The sequence below is a fragment of the Vanacampus margaritifer genome, chromosome 1 (assembly GCF_051991255.1).
Source record: "Vanacampus margaritifer isolate UIUO_Vmar chromosome 1, RoL_Vmar_1.0, whole genome shotgun sequence".
Lineage (NCBI taxonomy): Eukaryota > Metazoa > Chordata > Actinopteri > Syngnathiformes > Syngnathidae > Vanacampus > Vanacampus margaritifer.
The window spans coordinates 23,788,931-23,806,979 of record NC_135432.1 but is presented as its reverse complement, the minus strand read 5'-3'; the positions used below and the strand labels follow the sequence as shown (position 1 = coordinate 23,806,979).

Genomic DNA, 18,049 nt, shown 5'->3' with positions numbered 1-18,049 from the left:
AGACGCTGAAAATATAACATATTCATAAACGTTCATCATTGTTATGGTTGACATTTGTAGCTTCTATTTTCTGAATAAAAGTGACTTTCATAAGAATCTATTCTTGCGTATTTCAATATGGTCAAATTTCATATTACACACACGTGGTTATATACTGCACAATAGTCTACATCGAGGACGGGCAAAGAAGATCATTTATACATGTATTTTAGAAAATCTGATAAAATGCTGGGGGGGGGGCTTAAATAAGGCTGCACAGAGTTATTACATATCTTTTTTTCGTACAAATTGGCCCATATTTTGAAGGTGCTGTACATGCTGACATAAATCAAAACTTTCATTTGAGAAACAATGATGAAAATGCCTAACAAAATTATTTGAATTATTTTATTTGAAAGTTCAAATAAGTTAACAAAAATCAAAGATTGTCAATGGTCTTTATTTTTTAAAAAAAGAACAACAACAAATGAAAAGGTTTGACCCAAATTATGAATAAAATTACTATGAATTATTTTATTATATTATTATGAATACAATTTGAGGCAAACTAATATATTTAAATGTGGCAAACAAGTTTTTTTAAGTGGTTTGAAAAATATTTTTTTATGTTGTTTATGCTTTGTTTAAATTATTGATTTTCGGTATTTAGCATACACTTAAAACAACACAGTGTAAAAGTTAGCATACTTTTAATTAAGATGCCTGTATTAATCGCAGAAGCAAGCGTAAAAAAATGAAACAACAGTTGGAATACAACAGTGGAAATTTTTTATGTCGGCCCCATAGAAAAATACTTTTAACATATGTTGTTATAATGAATGAAACAAGATTAATGGCATTATTATTTTATTGGGGGGAAAAAGTCAAGTCAGGTTGGATTTTTTCCGCTGCTGCTGCCGCTTGTGTTTTCGTTGTCTTCTCAGTGACGTCATAAAGTGTGTGCGTGCCTTTTTGATGGCCCTGCACTGACAGCACCTTGCAGCGAGGAGAATCGCTCCCACGCCCACTTGCCTCTCACATCGGCGGCCCACGCGGAAGTGGGATGCTTCAGCATGCTTGGGGCCCCCCCTCCACGCTTCCTCGCAAAAAAAAAAAAACCCTTCCTGATTTTCTTTTCGCCATCCCACCCCCGACACAAATCATAGAAAATGTTTCATCCTGTGGGCAAAAAAAAGTTAATGTCAAATTCTGTACATAACTAATTGATTGTTGATATATTTTGTCCTGTATCGCCCAACCCTGATTTTTGATTCTAATGAAGTTGGGATGTTAAATGTCAATTAAAAACGCACGAGGCACGATATACGGAACCCAACGAATTGCACACTCGTACAAATTCTGCTTTTCTGACATTGGTCATTAATTTTCACACAGCATAAGTTGTCACAAGATTTATGAAATATGTTTCGTGGTATTTATAGTCAGGTGATGGAAATATGGCATTTTATCCATAACATAAAAATAGCAGAGGATGGTTTCGATCCATCGACCTCTGGGTTATGGGCCCAGCACGCTTCCGCTGCGCCACTCTGCTGATGTCAGTAGGAGAAGAATAAACATTTTTATTCACAGACGTTGTATCAGCTGTGCTTTCATTCATGTGAAGACATGACTGTGTACTTTTCCAATCCGAGATCTTTTAGCCCCAATTCAGTGTGGAGTTTACATGATGTCATGTCCTCCTGTCCCTTCGTGAGTTTTCTTCGGTTTCTTCCCACGTTCCCAAAAACATGCATGTAGTTTATTTGAGTACTGTACTCTATTCTCTATAGGTGTGAGTGTGAATTCTTGTTCGTCGCAGTGTGCCCTGCGATTAGCTTGCATACTGGGATAAGCTACAGCGCCCTCCCGCGACCGTAGTGAGGATAAGCGGTATAAGGCACTGTACTATTTTGTTGTTGAAGGCAGGGGCCACAGGATGAAAACTTTGACTTCAAACTAAATTGTTGTCTTGGAAACCTAATTTGAGATCAAGACTTGAAACCATCACTTCAAACCTAATGCCTTAAAACCTTAAAACCCCTAAGTTTTATTTGAAGAACTAAACCACACTCAAAACCTATGCTTTCAAACCCAAACCTTGACTGTCGGCCAATTAAAACTTTATCTATTAAACACTAACCTGGACTTGAAACCCTATTACTAAACCACTCGAATTTGAACCTTAACTCAGTCTTGAAACCCCAACTCTGCATTGCAAGCCTAATTTAGTTGAAGTTCATGCTTAAAAAAAAATTGAAGAGATAAAAAAAAGGCGCACGCACACACACGCATGCACTTGAATAACCTTGTGAATTTAATCAGTCAAAACCTTTTTCAAACAAAGTAATCTCATAACAATTAAACATCATTCATCGACTCATACATCTTTGAATATGTTACAAAATCAGATATTCAGATTGTAAATACAATAGAAAGGTCAAAGGTCTATGAAGGGGGAATGTGATTTGATGATAATGCAATAACAAATGTGCACTAATAGAAGACAATTAAGAAAACGTTGGATAAGACAATTGCTGATGGACAAACGTGCAACTATTGGAAAACATTGTGTGTAACTCTTGATATTCATATACGTTTGCATATGTTGTTGTGCAACTTCTTTGCCAGCGGTCACATCTTTTCATTGCTATACTTTTCTATTTTTGTCATCGCTTGCAATTTATGTGCAATGTCCCCATTAAAGCGTTGCTACATTTAGTCAGCCTGCAAGCTGTGCAGTATTTGACTGTGCTCTGTTTGACCTTTTTTTTCCCAACCTTTCACATGGAAATGATTTATCAGTGCACTATTTTGATAACTGTAAAATATTTTAAATGGTGGCACATTCCCAACCTGATTTGAAAGTTGCTTTAACTTTGTCGTAACTCATAAGCAATTCGGGTCCCTCGCTCTTACTTAACTTGAAAAATATTTTTGCACAGTTTGGGAACAAGTTGTACATCATTACCAAAATAAACATGAACAATGTATTAGGCTGTCCAGGGATAATAAGCAGGAACAAATCTATCCAGAAACAAAATCTGCTGTACAATAATACAAGAAAAAATGTTGAGTGAAAATATCCCTATTATGTCCGGCCCCTCGATGTACTTACTGCATGTATATCATCAGCATTTTACAGGTAACAACATCAAAGAGCATAAAGATGTGAACGTCATCTAAAAGAATTCACTCGTGTTTCGGTGCTGGAACAAAATCAAAATGTCCTCAATGACGATTGTGAAATGTAAAGAGGCGTCATTTCACAATGATCATGATTAAGTGGCGATGGAAAGTTAACCCTCCTGTTATTTTCTTTAAAACTTTTTTTTTTTTTTTAAATCAAAAGATGTCTTGTTAAACAGAATACAACTTCTTCTGCTGTTTAGGTTTTGTGTTTTAAACATCACACACTAATTCCCATTACATTTCATCTGTAACACCGGCCCACGTACCTTTTGTCAGTGATCATGAAAGATCATGAGGGTGCCATGGGAAATGATCCACTTTCACCTGTTGCCATTCATTTAACAGAAAAAAAGACATGACTTTGTCTGAGTACATCAGCTAATTGCTCAACAGGCTCAGATTTCATATTGAGTTTCATGTCCAATTTTCATATGATTAAGTTGTCAAACTCAAGGCCCGTGGGCCACATCTGGCCCACCACGTCATTTTTGCGTGGCCCATGTAAGATTGCCACAATTTTTCCTCTGCCGTTGTTCTAATCTAGTTATTTATCATCCAATTCATGCTAATTAAATAATGTGGAATTATATAATATGGGGTGAGGATTACGGTTCCGACTCAGACCATATTAGGTAATGGGCAAGAAGTGTAACTGCTTTGGTGCTCTGGCCACATGCCTAGTTTAGATCAATCAAGTCACGTGAAATTGAACAGTCTCTTCAGATGGAACCAAAGCAGTAACAGATGCCATGTGTTTATGTAGCATAATAATTCGTTCTATTCACTTCTATTACTCTTTTCTATGGCCTCCCTTAGAAAAAAAAAAGACTACTGATGTTGCAGGTTGAACAGACATGTTTCCGTATAAAATACAGGAGGTACACCTGTATTCTATATTGAAACTACCTTTAGAAACAAGAGAAGACATACATTCTTTACCCTTGCACTGTGCCAAAACTGAACATAATGTGCAAAAGGTCTTTATGTTTTCTGTATAACGAGGTTCAACCACTGCACAATATGCTGTGTACGAATGAGTCCCAACAATCATTACTGTAAATTCCATGGAAGATCAAAATCTTAACCTAACATGCTGGGTCAAATCCTCAACTCAATGCACTGGAAATAACCCAGCTTTTGGACCAAGCACTGGGTAAGCTATTTCACCCAATTTGAGTTACTTTTGACCCAGCAATTTTAAGAAGAGTGAATGCAAAATGGGTGCTTTGGCTCAGAATCAGGGTCATGCACGTCATGGTAATCAATCACGTTAATATAACTATCAGCGCACAGTGCCTTTCTGAACGTTACGTAGTGATGGATAAATGAAGCGTCATGAAGCACTTGCGATGTTTTTTGGACTCCTCTAGACGGCATTCTGGTTTTAATGATACACTGGAAATTTCATCAGTTTACATTGCGTTACCCTTTTTCTTTAACCCAAGAGCAGCACCTAGAGGAGAAAAAATATTCATGAAGCTTCATTTGCTGCATCACTATGAACATGTATAACTCATTTTAATTTCTTTCCTGGGAGCAAGAAATTCAGCGTTGTTTTTTTTAAATTGTATTTTTACGATTTAAACATGCAAACAGGCCTAACAGGAGGGTTAAACAGTGGATGCACAAATTTTAATAAGGCCAGTCAAAGCTTGAGTGATGAAAAGAAAAGTATCACAATTTAGAGGGAAATGATGTTGTTTCAGGAAGCGGAGCCAACAGAGTCCGAGTGAAAGGTGATATATCCCGAAGAGGAAGCCGATCGTGTGCTTACAAAACTGTTTGTGCCTCTTTTACCTTCCCCCAAGCTCGGTTGCTTGTGCTGGGCCCAGTCGGCCGCGGCACCCGCCCTGGACCCGCAAGTCCGTCGGGAGCCCACCTCCCTCCCCCCATTCCCGGAGCTCCCGTGGCCGCTCGTCCCGTCGGGCGAGCTCCTCGCGCTGCTTTTGCGTTCCGAGAGGCGCCTGAGCGCTTGAGGCTCGCGTTCGAAGTCCGTGAGCGCAAAGTGGGGCAGGATGACGGCGTGGCGCTCGTACACGCTGGGGATGAGGGCGACGCTGCAAGACGCGCGCCGTGGGCTCTTCCTGGGGCTCGGCAGCGGCGTCTCGTCGATAAAGTTGATGACCTCGTCGCGGCTGAAGCAGCGCGGGTCGTCGTCGCGGTAGTCGTACGCCACTCGTGGCAGGTGCTTGAGGGAGTACGTGTCCTCAGAGCGCCTCCGCTTGCGATGAAGGTGCCGGTGATGATGATGATGATGGTGGCTCTCCTCGTGGTAGGAGACCAGGCTGTTCCTGCGCCTCTCGCGGCGCGGCAAGGTGGAGCTGTAGCGGCCACTCACTATAATGTCCTCGCTGGAGCCCCACCTGGGAAGGTAGGAGGGGGGAATCCGGTCGCTGGTCCACATGTCGGTTTCGTCGTGGGAGTATCTTCTTGTAGGGGGCACCTGGATGCGAGAGATAAAATAACAAACGCCGCACTCGTGAGTGCATGCGTGGCTACGGGCTGTCAACGTCAAGACAAGACGAGACGAGACGTTTGTTCCACGCAGGGGTCACCAATGTGGTGCCCGCGGGCACCAGGCAGCCCCCAGTGAGCAAAATGAGTAGCCCGCGAGTCTGTTCTAAGAATATTGTGATTTCCGAGGAATGTTGTAGACAATTTGGAAAACATTGTGTGTAACTCTTGATATTCATACACGTTTGCATATGTTGTTGTGCAATGTGAATGGTGTTAATTATGTGAGGTAGGTAAAGATCATTTAACTTTCACTGCCATTGACGGCTATAGACGTGAAAAAATCATTTGAACTATTTCCATTCGTTTTTTCCCCACTTTTGTTAACAAGAGTATTAAAATGTAGAAATTTTGCTTTATTGTACATTTAGAACAGATATAAAATTTGTGATTAATCGTGAGTTAACTAGTGAAGTCATGCAATTAATTACGATTACAAATTTTAATCGCCTGACGCACCAAATTTTTAATAATCTTTTCTTTTTTTTGATCTTTTCTTTTTTTATTAATTAAAAAAACAACTAGTGAAGTCATGCGATTAATTACAATTTAAAATTGTAATTGGCTGATGCCCTAATTTTTAATAATCTTTTCTTCTTCTTTTTTAAAAAAAATAGAAAAGATTAAAAAAAGGAAATTAACAAAAGTGGATTTTTTTTTTAACTAATAGAAATAGTTCAAATCAATTTTTGACGTCTATAGCCATCAATGGCAGTGAATGAGTAAAATGATCTTGACTTACCTCACATAATTAACACCATTCATTAATAATATAACAGTAAGATTATTAAAGATGATTTGAGCACACGTTATTTCAGAAGTGTGTTTCAAACTGGTAGCCCTTTTATTCAGAAAAATCTCTCCGTTTCAAAAAAGTTGGTGACCCCTGCGTGAGGGCATTTATTCCCATAGCCTTGATATCCAGTTAAGGTCCATTAGCAAGCGCACTAGCTGAACAACTAGCACTAGTCGAATGACTGTGTCTTACTAGTAATGTTTTTTTCCCCTCCACTACTTTTGGCCTGCAGTAAAGATCAATGATACATTTATTCAATATTCATCTTAAGGTCCATGCAGTACACTCTTTGTCCACACCAGTAAGACGATTCAGTAGCATACTATAGTAACACAACTACTACTTTCTATTAGTGTAATTTAACATTTCAACATTTAAAATTTCTGCGTACAAGTGAGGCAAAACAGTGCACTAATTGGCATTTTTGTGCTACTACTTAATTGCAAAATCTTAACTAGAATTGTATGTCACTAAGTATCAGAACCAGTTGTCAACTAGAGCACAGTTTGCTTTATGTGTAACATGATTTAGCTACTATTATGGCGTTAAAGTTGTCCTGAAAAAAAGTTACCAAAAGCTAAACTAAGCTAACTAAAAACATTACTTGCAAGACAAGTTATTCAAGTAGTGAGATTCTAGCAAATTATCAAGGATATCAAATAAATGCTCAAACTGCTTTCCATACATTGTCGCACTGCACATCACATTTGATACCTTTTTAGATGTCACTGTGACAAAATACAGTTTCATTATAATATGTTATTATATTCCCCAACCCTAAGAATGCACAGTTTCACGATTAGTTATCGACCAGTACTCCACTCACAAAGCCTTTGGGGTCTTTGGACTTTCTGTTCAAATTTCAGAATGAACCTAAAATGCACTATTACCTTTACAGAATAACTTGGCTGTCTCAAAACAATGCACATGTCCAACTGTTCAATAATTCAGGACTTCTTTAAAAAAAAAAAAAAAAAATCACATTGAGAGCCATACAGACAACACCCAAATTGAGTTAGCAAATAGAGTGTGTCAATTAACATATTAAAGTCCTTTACTTCTTGCCCACACCTACTGAACAGCATTCAATGTTGCATGATAAAGTACAATTATATCAGTGTTTAATCGGCAAAACTCCAGACATTTTTTATTTTTTTTAAATGCCTAATATTGACCGACATAATCGGCTGGCCAATTAGTCATCTGGGCCCTGATTTAAAGAAACAGTCTTCTTCGTGATGCTGTTCTCATTTGACACTTTGAAGACAGTTGATCAACTGTGCGAGATGTTCTCAAGTGGCCACTGAGCTGAGAGTGTCATCAGCATCTTGCAACAGATAGACTGGAGGAGTCACAGAAAGACATACAAGTGGACGTCCTTTTTCATGGATCAAACATGTGAATTTTGACGCTAAAGTCCATGTTGTGTGAAAACATTGAACAGTATGACGTGCATTTAAAGGTCAGCAAATGTCAAATAAATGTACCTGTAAAGGTTGTAGTTCACTTTTAAGTCATCCTGAGATTTCACCCAGGAGCGAGTTGTGTGTGAAACACAGATAATTAAAATGTTGCACTGGGATTTTTACATGCTGTTCGTGGATATTTTCTTCCTCATGCTTGGAACTTAAATATAAATTAAATATATATAATACTGTATATAGATTGAATTTATGGCCACAACTTGAAGAGCATTTACACAATCTAATGCAGAGAGCAGTGACTCTCAAGCAATGTGCCGTTGCACATATTTGCTAGCAACATGTCCTGTCATGACGGGCTGAACAATTAAACATGCTTCCACAAGATGGCAGAGAGTGATTTTTCTCATCTTAAGTATTTGCCTTGGCTCAACAACAGGCCTAAATGTTGGGAGTCACTATTGGAGATAATAGAACATTCTGACTTTACACATTCAACCAAAATATAAGACATTGACATTAAGATGAGTATATAAGAACAAGTAACATAATAATGAACTATTTTTTTCCCAAGTCACATCAAGAATTTTCCATAGAGCTCCCGCAATGGATCTCATTAGATTGTGCAAGTGTTCCTCACATTGTGGCCGGTCAGTTTGTAATATATTATATATACAGCAATTGTGTATTTTTTCTTCTTACATAATGTACTCACATTCCATTCTGCCCTGATAACTTATGCAAGAGAAGGAAGGCGTTTGTCAAGCTGACGTCATATTCACAAGGCTCATGTCAGCCTGCACCCTTGTGGTGGCTTTTTTGGTGAAATTCAGAGAAAAGGTGAGACAGCAGACGATACAGTAGCAGTGTGAGGGACTCCACAGCAGAGGGCAGCACAAGCATGACAAGTCATGGCGTGAAATGCAAGACACGTGGTGGGGGGGGGGGGGTGTACAAGCACCAAATAATTTGAGAGAAAAAAAGTCACATTGGTTTTATTGTACAATTGATAGATAAATATAAGTTTAAATTGAAGGAAAATAATATTATCTCGTGAATGTGCTCCTTAACTATTTAATATATAATTGTCTTATAGTGCTACTCGTTCGTTTATTATACTGAGTGTAATATTAAACACAAACAATGGATGAAGTATGGATGAAGTGATGGCTACTGTATACATCTCTGTTTCATTCAATGAAGATGTCATCCATGTCAACTTCTTTTGCTATCTAACAACCAATGAAATGGCCCAAGTAAAAAAGTACGTTGCTGGGACTGCAAACCGGCACCAAAGCTCTTGTTAAATTGACAAAGATGGCACGGCGTTGAGATGCATTTGTAAAAATGAAAAGCAAAAATGAAGAAGAAGAAAAAGTAAGAGTAACTTTTCTCCCAAGTTACATCATCAACAGTCTTCTAGGCCAGTCAATTTCATCAGTTCTCGTTTGCCCGACATATCGCTTCAGAGTGACTCTGATGTATTATACAAGGCCAGCATTACAAGTTTGCCTAAATAATTTATTATGAAATTCCAAAAATGATGATCAGGGTTTGTTGAGTTGCCCTAGAAGGCTGTATGACATCTGAAAAGCAGCGTGGATTGTTTTTATACACCACCATTATTAAAACAGCCAAAATTTGATATGAATATGGCATTTGACAGACATTTATGCACAATATATCTTATTTCTCGTTGCTGATAAGTCACGTCAAAGTTGATTAAGCAATGACGTCATTGATTTTTTTCAGTACAATACAGCCATCTCCAACTCTTTTTTTTTTTTTTTGCTGACCAGCAGTTTTATATATTAACATATTTTAACGGAAAGGCTCAGAATCATGACAATGAATTATTAACAATACAACTCACCATTATGCTCATTAAAGTATAGGACACCTGTACATGTTCCCCTTTAACAAACCGGAAAATTAATCATTTCCCTGTTTCTTCATGATTCTCTTCCACAATTGGTTTATTTTTGTACAATCGGACATGCACAGACGAATGAAGAAATTGTTGGCCGGACCTTGTGCTGCTGTTATAGTTCACAGGTAATGGCAGACAGGCAGCTCAAAGGCCCTCTCCAAATTGGCAATGCCATAAAAACGTGATTAGCAACTTCACTGACTAGTTGGCTCAAGTCCTAAATGAGGTGTTCTTTGGATTGCTTCCTGTCGTTTTTCATTGACTCATCATAATGATGAAGTCAGATCAGTTGCTGCTTGGCCCCTAAAAGAAGAATTATTTCACTGTACACTACTTCCTGAATGTTGAATGCCATACTTTAGTAAAACCTTTTAAACTAAAGCTAAAAGTGTTCACTTCAATCTCACCTTGATTGTTTTATTTCAAATAATTGTGGTGGTGCATAAAAGCAAATGGCCCAGAAACCTTTACACCGACTGCGTCTTCACATTGTGTTGATGTGCGTGCCAATGGCCTTAATTAGCAAACATTTGACAGCCAGAATACATTTTGGTCAGAATCAGGTAGAAAGCAAAAAGACAAACGCACACACATACACGTACATATCACATGGCACATCTGATAGCATCACAATGTCTGTTAAGGGCCACAATGCCATTTGACCATGCACATTAGCAATGAAGTGTCATTCAAAAGAGGTCATGTGATCAAGTAAAAAGAAAAGAAGAAAATCAATAAAAGAATATACCTGCAAATACTGCATTTTATCTTCCTGCTGTTCCCTCATTGGATACCCTTGCGGGACCCCCCTTTCTAAGGTTGAGAACTCATACTGGGCATTACGGTCTACGGTCACGATTTCAGGCGCTGAGCTATAGTCATATGGTCTGTCATATATTAAGTCGACATGAATTCCTCCATCTTGGCTGTTTTCTACAAAGTGCAGAAAAGCACGAGCGTCAGGGTTAGATAGCAACGGACTCACAAGACAGACACACAGACAGACGAATAGATAATAGAGACAAGTTCAATTGCTTTCTGATTTGGTTTGCCTCTTGCTTTGACTTTGTCCTGCGAGACTAACTTTAAATCAAAATGGCTTGCTCTTGAAATGCTTTTTGAATGCAGAAATCAACACAAAAAAAACACCCCTCCATCTTCCCAATTAGAGCATTCAAGTTAATTTAGGATGTGCTGAGCTTGGCTGTAAAATGCTGCATTTGAGGGAAAACTGTGCCAAAGGGATGAAAGATAGCAGATTTTTTTTTCTTTTTGCACAGGCAGGTGGGCATGCAAGTCAGCAGCTTAGAAGAAACAAAACAAAACAAAACAAAAAAACAGGAAACAATCCTTATACATACAACTGTGATGAGTTATACATGGCAAGCCCTCTGGAAAAAGAAAGCAGAGAACTGGAGGTGTTAATTATCACACAAAATATTAGCTACCCGGTGTTGTTGTTACATGACCCCCAACTAGACAACATGCAGTTCTGACGGAGGACACCAGGGGGCTAAAAATGTTTGAAAGGTAAATGACAGGAAAAAAAGGGCAGGGGGAAGGAGGATTGTGTGGGATGAAGATCCACTTCAAACATCAGACAAAATGCTAATAAGCATATGTTGTTAGTCCACACAATCGTTTCCAACAAAATTATAATACAATCCTATGACCGCAAGTTGATTTTGTTACAAAGTGTCAGTCCGACTATAAAACAAAAACAGAATAAACTCTATCTTAATTCAGTGTTGTATCCAGAAGAAAAAAATAAACAAAACGTGGGGCATCTCTTTGTGACTTGAGGCTAATATGAGCATGATGGCATAAAAAAGTGCTTTTCTATTTCTCAGTTTTCATGTCCTTCCAAATAAATGGGCACCATTCATTTGATCGTCCTGTTGTTGTGGGCCAAAATAACCCATATTAAATGCAATGGAGTGAATAAAGTGCTGCGAGGTAAATATGGCCTTTGTATGGCAATCACTCAACTCACTTTTTCTTTTTTTTTTTTTACATGGTGCTCATGTGCACGAGGAAGCAAATTACAGCAGTACTCACTAGCAAATTCGGACCACATAGATGCTTAGTCAAGAGATACTTTGTGGTCACATGATAATATCTGACCATTGATTTCATAAATAAATAAAATTACTCACTTCCATTTCTACAATACTACAAACATCATCAAACTCCACCATATGCAAAGTAACTGCGCCTCTTCAGATATTTACCAGCTAAGTTAAATGCACTTTTTAATTCAATTTAAATTCTATGCATCACATGTTAATGATTATACTGTATCTGGATTTCATTAATTTCCACTAACTTAAAAGGCCACCGAGGAAGTGGACAGATAGCGAACACCTAAAATTAATTGACTAAACAATAAAACATTAGCAAAATAAAAACATTGGCTGACACAAACAATGTGAAAACAGTTTTGTGGCCATGTTTAAAAAAACAAAAAAACAATTCAGTGATCTACAATGAAGACATTGGACATGGTCCTAGGTTCAGGCCTTCAGAAACAGGACTCATCCACCACATTGGATCTTTGGATCAAAGGAAGGGTGAAAAAGGATGCTAGGAAGGTGGGATGGGAGGTGGAAAGGACATCTGAATGTGGGGGGGGGGGGGGGGGCTTACCCTCGTCCACCTCGTCATTGGACATGATGGCCACGCACTTGTCCCACACCATGCGGATGTCGGCCCGATAGCGGTCGCAGGCCCACAGGAACATGGGCAGCAGGATGGACTGCACAATGGAGCACCAGAGCACACACAGAACCATCCAGTTGTAAGAGCGGTCAAACTTCAGACTGGCAAAGCTCACCACCTGTGCACAGCAAAACCAGAAGAAACACGCGACTTGACTACATGACTGTTGCAATGCATTAAAAAAAATCCATCGTTTGTATTCAAAACAATAATTAGTACATTTGCATCGCTTTTGGCATGATGAAAGCAATAAAACAGCCACTGATCATTCTCAGTTAATTTATTACATATTCCATCCACGCGTAAAAAAAGAAAATCCATCTCAGGGAGCAGCCATCTTGCCACTTGTCGTCGATTGACAATGACATCACAAAGGCTCGCCTTTCGAATGTCACGTGCATGACCAAATGCAGAAAACTCTGGCTTGAAATCCTGATTTAAACTCTATTGTGAGGAAAACCTAAACCCAGTTTAAAACCCTACTTCGTGACTCTAACTCATTGAAAGCCCTGAGTTAAAACACTAACCCTAGTTTAAAGTCCTAATTTGAAACCTTTACTCTAATTTGAAACCCTAACCCTAGTTTGAAACCCTAAATTGAAACCCCAACCGGGTGCATTCATACCCCTCAATTGCAGCTGTATTCCCCTTCAGCATGCGACTTTTTTGCGACGGACATTACCCGACAAATTTTTGTCATCAAGGGGAAGGAGAAGTGCTGTGGATTTCCCTCTTCAGGTGGATGCCCAGGGTCACCGCCCCATTGGCCGCCCTTGGAGACATGTCCAGTAATACGCATGCTGACCCAGTATGCCGACTTCCACCCACATTCCAAAAACATGCATGTCAAGTTCACTGAAGACTCTAAAGTGTCATTAAATCAATTTGCCACGTCTCATAGCAATCTTTCATCAATGGCATACAATTACCTACACTACTAGGACAATGCATCTCTATGTTTATTATCATGAGTGTTTATGACAAGCGCTATGAAGCCTGTATATGACATTACTCCCATTTATTAGGGTTTGAATAATACTATGGTGTTTCTCAGTGGGATCAGATGTGTATGATATAACTTAACTTATTCATTAACTTAAATTTACATGACAAACACTTCATTTCAAAATATAGTGCTTGATCACAAACTCAGGCAATATAATACGTGCTATAAAAAATGTTTTCTTTTGAATCTTTATGGACCTTCCAAATGTAAAATCCAATTTTGCTCCCACCACAAATCTATTGCGGAGTGCGTGAATCATCACAAAAATGTAAATGAGCCTCCGAGAACATTTATTTGTGTGTTTGTTCTTCCCTGCATTTAAATAGTTCATTATATTTGGTCAGGAGAGCAATTTTGTTGATTTTGTTCTGTCACTAAACATAAGCATCCATCACTATGACCCCATCTATTTACATCACACACATGATACCTTATACATTATATTCAAAACACACTGCAGTACAGTAAAGCATTACTTTCCTCAAACTAAACAAGGTTGCCGTGGCCCGTACATAGAGTGCATTCCAAAACAGCAAACCAGAAGAATTCAATTGAACTCACACAAACTAACTTGCCAGCATCCTGAATCTTTCTGACTGCTAAATAGCAGCTGTGGTGCCCAAAGGAACGTGACATCTTCACTTGGCTTTGAGCAGCAGTGCCACAATAATGAAGCATATTCTCTACTTGTTATATATTCCATTCATATTTGGTAAAAATAAAAATTAACCTTTATTATCTAAATCATAAAAAAGTCAAAGTAAATCTAAAGAAAGTGCATATAAAACTACATATCGGTTATCCAGTCAAGTCAAGTCTAAAATAACAAATGCAAACAGTACAACAAAAATAATAATCAAATATCGGTAATAAACATTGAAAAATAGTTACAACTCAGACATTTATTGCATGAAATGAAATCTAGCTTCTTCTTTTTTTGCTTCAAACACTGTAACGAACCGGATATCGTCAGTCAAAAGTGTGCACAGCAGCGAAATGGTCTGCTGAGTCAATGAAGGAAACGAGAGCGAAAAAGTTGAGCTATTTGTCAAGTAAGTTGTTATTGCTCGGCTTCCAGTGCGCCGTCGTAGGCAAATGGCAACGGAGCCCACAGAAGGCGAGATATAATTAATTTAATTATAAATAAATATGTGTGCACATAAAAAATATTATCAATATTACGTGTCATCCTTTGGGATCATAATAAAGCTCTGTTCTCAAAAATAAATTATAAACTGAATTTTAAATAAAGTTTTCAAGTGATTGACAGGTCATTCTAGGTGGTACATGACAAGTTGGGTCGAACCATTCTGGTATGGGGGAGATGCTGGCTTTTTAGGATACTGAAATTGAATAGCCTACTAAATATAAAATTAATTTGTGAATATACATTTTTCTGATCTATTTACATATGCTTTTTAAATATTTTTTAAAATCTCACATACCCGCATTTGTGAACCACTGGTCTACTCTACTATGTAACAATAGCACATTTGACAAGCAAATCTCTCAAACAAGGCCCCGGAACATTCTCTGAATGCAGGCTTACTGGTCTGGCTTTTTGTATCACATGTAAGCAGTCTTAAGCCGGCTACACGCTCTCAGTTCTGCCCGGAAACTCGATGAATTGACTAGTAAAAAATGAATGAGAGCCCGAGGCTGGAATTTGCAAGCCAAATGGTGACAGGCTGAAAGAAAGCCTTGCTCCTTCATTCGCTGACGGGGAGCTTCAAGGACTCGTGTTCCCAGGAAGTTGTGGATATAGTGACATGCTTGTTATTAAAGAGGGGAGACGACCCCTGCATTCTGAACCAAACTTAAACAGGCCCACTGTGTGACTTCATGGAAACATACACATATCATCCATAAGCACTGAGCCTGGCCTACTTTCAGATGTGGCTGAGGAAGAACATTTAGGTTCATGTAAATAATAAAGCAGCATGGCGTGCTTCCACATCACCATCAGGGTGTTGTGTTCAATGATTAGCTCCTTGTTTGATGTCTTTCCAAGCAAACCTCAAACACTAAACAATGAGGAATGGAAATAGGGATATTTCAACATCAAATCGTTTTATTATCATTCCAGTCAGTTTTATTGGTTAGACAGTTGTCAAGATGGTCGACAGTTGTCAAGGGGGAAATGCTATAAGGCAAAAGTGAAGTCAAAATGTGAAACGCACCTCCAGTGGGTTACAACAGAAAACTCATCCCCAAGACTATAATGCTTTCATACATACAGTACAGTATAGCCTAGACTACTTTCAAATACAGTAATACTACAAATAATTCATGTTGAATAATTTCAAATAATACGACTTTCAAATACATTGATGTTGTCTATGTTTTTCTACCATTTAATTGATGTTGATCTTATGGATATTTTGACATTTCTCCAAAAATACACACTTGTAGTCTTGACTGGAAGAAAATGGAGACTGGTGTAACACAATGTGAAAATTGCTGCGTTGTTAAACTTAAATAACCTTCTTAAATACATCTTTTCTACAAATAATCTTGGACTAAGCTCATCTTTCTTCATGGAAACGAAGCACTTGCCTCGACCTCGAAGTTTTTTGAGAAACGAGCGATCACTTGGCCAATTTATTTTGTTTTGTTGACTTTTGTTTTGTTTTGATTGGATTCTGTTTTGTCATGTTTTGTCTTGCTCATTAGGTTTTCATCAGTCCTGTCCCTCGCAGCTCACTCCAGCCACTCATGTTTTGCCCAAGTGTGCCTCGTTGTCTCGTCATTTTGCTTGGATTTAGTGGTTTCTTTTAGTCTTGGTCGGTCCATTGTTTCAGGTGATATGAGGTCTGTCGTGTGTTTTTTGTATTGTTTTGTTTCTTTGATACCAGGAATTTTAATAATAATAACAATAATAATACATTAGATTTATATAGCGCTTTTTTGGACACTCAAAGAGGCTTCACAGTGGTTGCATTCACACAGTGGTTGCATTCACACTGTGGTGGCGGTAAGCTACTTGACTTATTCACTGCCATCGACGCCTATAGACGTCAATTTTTTTTAAACTATTTCTATTAGTTTAACATTTTTTTCCACTTTTGTTAACAAGAATATGAAAACCTAGAATTTTTTATTGCACATTTAGAACGGATATAAAATTTCTTATTAATCGTCAGTTAATTAGAGAAGTCATGCGATTAATTACAATTAAAAAAATAATAATCACCTGACACCCCTAATTTTTAATAATTTTTTCTTCATTTTTTTTTTTAAGATTTAAAAAAGAAAAGATTATTAAAAATCAGGCGATTAAAATTTGTTGCATGACTTTACTAGTTAACTCACGATTTTATATCTGTTCTAAATATACAATAAAAAAAATTCTAGGTTTTCATACTCTTGTTAAAGTGAAAAAAAATGTTAAACTTATAGAAATAGTTCAAATGAATTTTTGACGTCTATAGCCGTCAATGGCAGTGAATGAGTTAAGTAGCCATAGATGCCCTGGGGCAGGCTGACGGAAGCGTGGCTGTCAGTGTGCGCCTAATGTGCCCTAATTTTTAATAATCTTTTTCTTTTTGAAAAAAGATTATTAAAAAAAAATAATAAAATAAAAGATTATTAAAAATTAGGTCGTCAGGCGATAAATTTGTTGATTGTAATTAATCGCATGATTTCAATAGTTAACTTGTGATTAATCACAAATTTTATACCTGGTCTAAATGTACAATATTTTTTTCCTAGGTTTTCATACTCTTGTTAACAAAAGTGGGAAAAATGTTAAACTAATAGAAATAGTTCAAATGAATTTTTGACATCTATAGCCATCAATGGCAGTGAATAAATTAAGCTGGTTTGCCAACCAACTTCACAGAAAAAACACAGCCTTGACAATACATTAGGTAAAAATGTGCTTTATGCTCACATTTTCTGTTTCGAGGCTGCACGGAGGGAATGTCTGTCTTTTTTTAATCAGTAAAATACTGCTGAGTGCAATTTTTTATTATTTTTTTATTATGCTGTTCTCAGTTTGGATGAAATGCATTTCCTTTCACTTCAATGGGGAAAGATGATTTCAGACTCACCAGTATGGGGAAGCCGGTGAGAAAGTCATAGATGAAGACAATGCCGCTGATCAGGTACGTGATCTGCAGCGATGTCTTGAGCGGTTCCGACCCATCGATGGAGGACCTGCGCTTGCCCTGAGCGTCCTCCACCACAATGGTGGGGACATTGAACTTGTTCTTGTCCGCTTTGTGGCCTGCCTGAATGGAGAAGGTCTGGAAGAGAGCAATGCCGATGCAGATCACACCCATAGTCACGCTACCGCCAATCAAGAGCAGGAAGCAAACCCCAAACCCCAGGCCGATCTCTGTCACAATGAATCGGCAGTCGGAGGTGTAGAAGCGGTCGATGGTGTCGTGCCAGCCCACTGCTGGAAGCGTGGACAGGATGAATGAGACCATCCAGATCCCCATTACTGTGTGCACCGCCTGCTTCTTAGTGTTGCTCAGCCTGGAAACACA

The 18,049-nt window shown here is 38.2% G+C and overlaps 1 protein-coding gene and 1 non-coding gene across 5 annotated transcripts in view; both read right to left on the bottom strand.

Moving 5' to 3' along the window:
* Positions 1 to 1,462: 1,462 nt before the first annotated feature.
* On the bottom strand, positions 1,463 to 1,534 carry trnam-cau (transfer RNA methionine (anticodon CAU)). The gene has a single exon. It is a non-coding gene; the product is annotated as a tRNA-Met (tRNA).
* Positions 1,535 to 2,275: 741 nt separating this feature from the next.
* Positions 2,276 to 18,049, bottom strand: part of gpr153 (G protein-coupled receptor 153) — a 35,706-nt gene continuing 19,932 nt past the window's right edge. For 3 of the 4 annotated variants that reach the window (XM_077585548.1, XM_077585566.1, XM_077585576.1), the window contains 4 exons: positions 17,609 to 18,038; positions 12,479 to 12,668; positions 10,581 to 10,765; positions 2,276 to 5,614 (listed from right to left, as the gene is read on the bottom strand). In XM_077585548.1, the coding sequence (XP_077441674.1) occupies positions 4,874 to 5,614; positions 10,581 to 10,765; positions 12,479 to 12,668; positions 17,609 to 18,038 (1,546 nt within the window). In that variant the 3' untranslated portion in view covers positions 2,276 to 4,873. The remainder of the gene's footprint in view (positions 5,615 to 10,580; positions 10,766 to 12,478; positions 12,669 to 17,608; positions 18,039 to 18,049) is intronic. The other variant, XM_077585556.1, reaches the window with a different exon arrangement.